The following is a 4,366-nucleotide window of genomic DNA, read 5'->3' as shown; positions in this document are numbered from 1 at the left end:
TATGGGTGGGGGGGGGGGGGCGCAGTTTTGGCCAAGCTCATTGTTAATTCATATATATCACTTCAAGCAGATGTTTCATAGATTTAGAAAATGGTTTTAAAGTGAGTTTTGCTTGTATGTCTTTTACTTACCAAAGAATAATTGTAATTCCTATAAGGAAGATATTGCAAAGATGAAGGTTCAGGAAGTTTCTTAGATAACATCTGTCTGCGAATGGATACACCTCGCTCCTGAGTTTCCATCATGGTTTCCAGTTTGTATGCAGGAATATGCTTAGCATTAACTAAGCTGATTACCTCAGCATCAGTAAGGAATTTTGCTCCCTTCTGGAAATGTAAAGGGGGGGGAGGAGAAAGTATAGATTCTCTTGGTGAAAATCCTTTTAAATGTTTCCAAATGAAAAAGGGTAACAACTTTACTTTGACAATATCAGAGAACATCTAAAGGAACCAACTGCCAATGTCACGTTTTATAGTAGGACAGGATATGATAAAAAAATTTTTACTCAGACACCAACTTATATACATACATGATGAAGCTTCAGTTACTTGGCATATCATGAATGATAAAGCTCCCCCATCTTGGGGATAGATGGACACTCATAATAAAAATTTATTTCTTTACAACTTCAAAAACATACACCTATCTGTTTTTCTCATCTGTATTGAAGAAAAAAACGCAACAGAAACTGTCTGGAGCAGAAGTGACTTATGAAAGGGTGTTGTTTTGTTTCTCCCCCTTTGTTTTGGTCTTCCCCCCTCTACCCCCCCAAGTTATTAAAGCCATATAATTCTCTGAAGAGTGACATTACTATCAGTAGGATCATTTAAAAGCTGGAAAATGAACTGTAAGAATTTTTAAATCAGATGTTACAGTAGAGGTTAAAAAAAGTTATTTTTCCATACCTCTGCATTTCCAAGTATACAAACACATTCCGCAATAGAACGTGGTTCTTTAGGTAAATCAACTTCTTCCTCTTTTCTATTAAGAAATGAAGAAGTTTCCACAGGGTTGCAACTGCCAACTACAAATGTAGCCATGGTTGATGACTCGGCTAATACAGGTTTTATTACTTCAGCTGCATAAAGACAATTAAAATGAACTTTGGTTTACAAAAATCTTAAATTTTGATTCCAAATACAACACGCTAACACAGATTTCATTATTTGTTCCAAATATTCAGGAATAGATTCAGACTTTAAAATGCCAAAAAATACCATTTCCATCTTTGGGATCTAAAGCGTCTTCTACTGTGTTAGATATCTGATTCTTTTTCAGAGGTCCAGATTGCTTCCTGCAACAGTTCTCAGGGACTTTTTTCTGGACCATCACTGGAGATGCTATAGGATTTTTCAGTGAGAGTGTGGATTCAGTCTCTGCTTGCTCAAAGAAAATATATTTGACAGCAAGGAGAAGGGCTAATCCAAGAGTGATTACTTGTTCAATATCCATACTGGCCATTCTAAAAAAGACAAATGAAGAAGTAAATACACAGTATATACAATTTGTTTGTTTATAACAACATTCTGAAATTCCTTTACTTTAGAAAGGGTAATAGTTTGATCATCATTCATACAGTTACTGAAATTCCTGTCAAGTATGCTAGGTTAGGGTAGAGAAACCATTCTTTGTATTAAGAATTTTTAGATTTCATTAACTATTTTCTAAATCTTAGTTAAAAAGCAGTTCCAGTAAGAGAAATGACTGGAAAATATTCACTATTAAACAGCTACATCAAGTTGATTTAACACTTATCTCCCAACGATAAAGTAGAAAGTTTCAATCATCATCTTCTACCAATAATGAGTACTATGATGCAAGTTGAACTGCTGGGGGGGGACGGACCTAAGAGACAGTTATGAGTTCTCAGAAGTAACATACAACCACAGCTGCCACTAACTTCAGTTGAGCTGAAGGCAAATGACACTGCTTTTGCACTTGTATGTGAATGGTCAGAAGCTCTGCATAAATAATTACTCTAGTGCAGTCAAAAAATTTATTTTCCATTGTGCTCTGAAAGGTGTCAGTGCTAATAGGAAAAGAATAGCGTTATGATATATACAGGACAGCTGGCTCCTGATCATGTTCTTATTACTTCAATGACATGGAACAAACAGCATAATATTGAAATATTTCTTATGAAATGACATCTCCGGTTCCAAGAAATCCTACAGTGGTCAGATCTGCAAGTTTACAAGTGTTGTACCCTAGAGACCATAGCTTGGCAGCACTGGAGAATAGACCCTAATCAAGAAAATACACTTCTCTTCTGTGAAGTTGCCTACCGAGAAATGTAGAACTGCCATAACGAAACATTAGGTTCAATTCTCTTCGGTGCATTCTCATCCAATCCCACTGCATTTTCTACAGTACTGTTTTGAGCAGCTGGTTCAACTATCCAGCGACTGTGGGCATGAACAAGAACCAGACCCAGCGACTGTATTAAAAACACAAAACAAATATTAAGTTTTCAGCTGTAACTAGGTATCTAACCTAGTAAAAATAAACTTTTGGGGTTTTTGTTCATTTGTTTTGTTTCCCATGCCTCAAAAGTCTAAAGCTAAAGGCTGATTTTCCACATCTCTCAACACCATTTTTGGCCTATCATAACACTCATAGCTTTGAACCTGTCCCACCACATCCTTCCTCTTGGCTCAAGTAATAAGCAGAGGAAGCTGAGGGCACTACAGGGGTAAGAGGGAAAGAATTAGTACACATGAAAAAGCCATGAGTGTTTTGCACAGAAATGGCATATGCAGGAAAACTTTAGGTGTAAATACAGGGGACGTTATTAAAAATTACCATGGTAAACTAGGCTAATGGGATACAGAACACAAGTCTATGGAAAACAAAAGCTTTATTCATTGCACCAGGACATCTTACTGATTGCATAAATACAGGTGAAGAAAAAGCCACAAACCATAATAATTTTGACCCTCTGTGTTACAGGATTTGGTTTATTTTCTTCTTCTTCCAGAACACGAGCAAAATGGCTAAGCTGCCATATATTTTTCTTCAAAAACACGAGAAAAATGGCTAACCTGCCATATAGGACGCCCTTCACGACTCTCTCTCGAAAGCTGCAAAAATAGGACCTATTTTTTAATTTAGTGGTTTTGTACATATTAGAATAACCAACAAGTGAGACTTTTTTTACTGTATTTTTATTTGATCATTAAGAAGTTACCAACAAAAGAGTTAGCCTACAGTCTACTGGTTAGCCTACGTTAGACTTTAGTGAAAAACCCTAGACAGCCATTAACTTAAACCAGAATTTGTTTACTCTGCTTTAGATCAGAACTCATACTATTGAGCGTGACTCATTTACAGTGGCATTAACAAGTTACTGTCTACCAGCTGAGCCACCATAACTGTGCATTCCCTCTCTTCACCTCGAGAGGAATACAAACAAGCTGGTGTATACGTCAGTGAAGAAATGCATAGCCTACGAGAAGCACAGGTTATGAACACTAAGCTGGATGTTGTCTTGAAGTTGGTCTTACCTCTAATACCAAGGACACACAAGCTGGAAAGAAGGTCATAAAGACAAAGTAGTTGGCAAGAACAGACATACAGCCAAAGCAGCACATAATTTCAAGTTGTCGTACACCTACATAACAAAAAAAAGTTTTTAACATTTGACTATACATCAGGCTTTCTATATACTTGAAGTGTTGCAGAAGAAAGAAACTATTAAACTGACACTGCAGACTACAGAAGGAACTGCAGAGGAGCCACTCTCCATGATATTGGAAAAGTCCTGGCAGTCAGGTAAAGTCCCTGCTGGCGACTGGAAAAAGGGAAACATTGCACCCAATTTTAAAAAGGGTAGCAGGGAGGACCCTGGGAACTACCAACCTATCAGCCTCACCTCTGTGCCTGGGAAGATCATGGAACAGATCCTCCCAGAAGCTATGCCAAGGCACATGGAGGACAGGGAGGTGATTCGAGACAGCCAGCATGGCTTCACCAAGGGCAAGTCCTGCCTGACCAACATAGTGGCCTTCTATGATGGAGTGACCACATCAGTGGGCAAGGGAAGAGCTGCAGATGTCGCCTCTCTGGACTTCTGTAAGGCCTTTGACACGGTCCCTCACAACATCCTTCTCTCTAAACTGGGGAGATATGGATTTGACGGGTGGCCTGTTGGGTGGATGAGGAATTGGTTGGATGGTCACATCCAGAGGGTAGTGGTCAATGGCTCAATGTCCAGATGGAGATCGGTGACGAGCAGTGTCCCTCAGGGGTCTGTGCTGGGACCAGTACTCTTTAATATCTTCATCAATGAGATAAGACAGTGAGTTTGAGTGCACCCTCAGCAAGTTTACAGGCGATACCAAGCCGAGTGGTGCAGTTGACATGCCTG

General features: G+C 38.9%; 1 protein-coding gene across 1 annotated transcript; it reads right to left on the bottom strand.

The window, feature by feature from the left end:
* Positions 1 to 131: 131 nt before the first annotated feature.
* LOC104619806 (3-hydroxy-3-methylglutaryl-coenzyme A reductase-like) lies at positions 132 to 3,610 on the bottom strand (the record flags this gene model as incomplete). Its single annotated transcript, XM_010285817.1, has 7 exons — positions 132 to 326; positions 906 to 1,078; positions 1,218 to 1,462; positions 2,286 to 2,437; positions 2,921 to 2,998; positions 3,042 to 3,080; positions 3,504 to 3,610. Coding segments are annotated over 7 exons (989 nt in total), but the record flags the coding sequence as incomplete, so codon positions are not given.
* Between the last annotated feature and the right edge of the window lie 756 nt (positions 3,611 to 4,366).

This window comes from Phaethon lepturus, unplaced genomic scaffold, assembly GCF_000687285.1.
Source record: "Phaethon lepturus isolate BGI_N335 unplaced genomic scaffold, ASM68728v1 scaffold11124, whole genome shotgun sequence".
Lineage (NCBI taxonomy): Eukaryota > Metazoa > Chordata > Aves > Phaethontiformes > Phaethontidae > Phaethon > Phaethon lepturus.
Note: the sequence above shows the minus strand (reverse complement) of the source record. Positions and strands in the feature narration are given on the sequence as shown.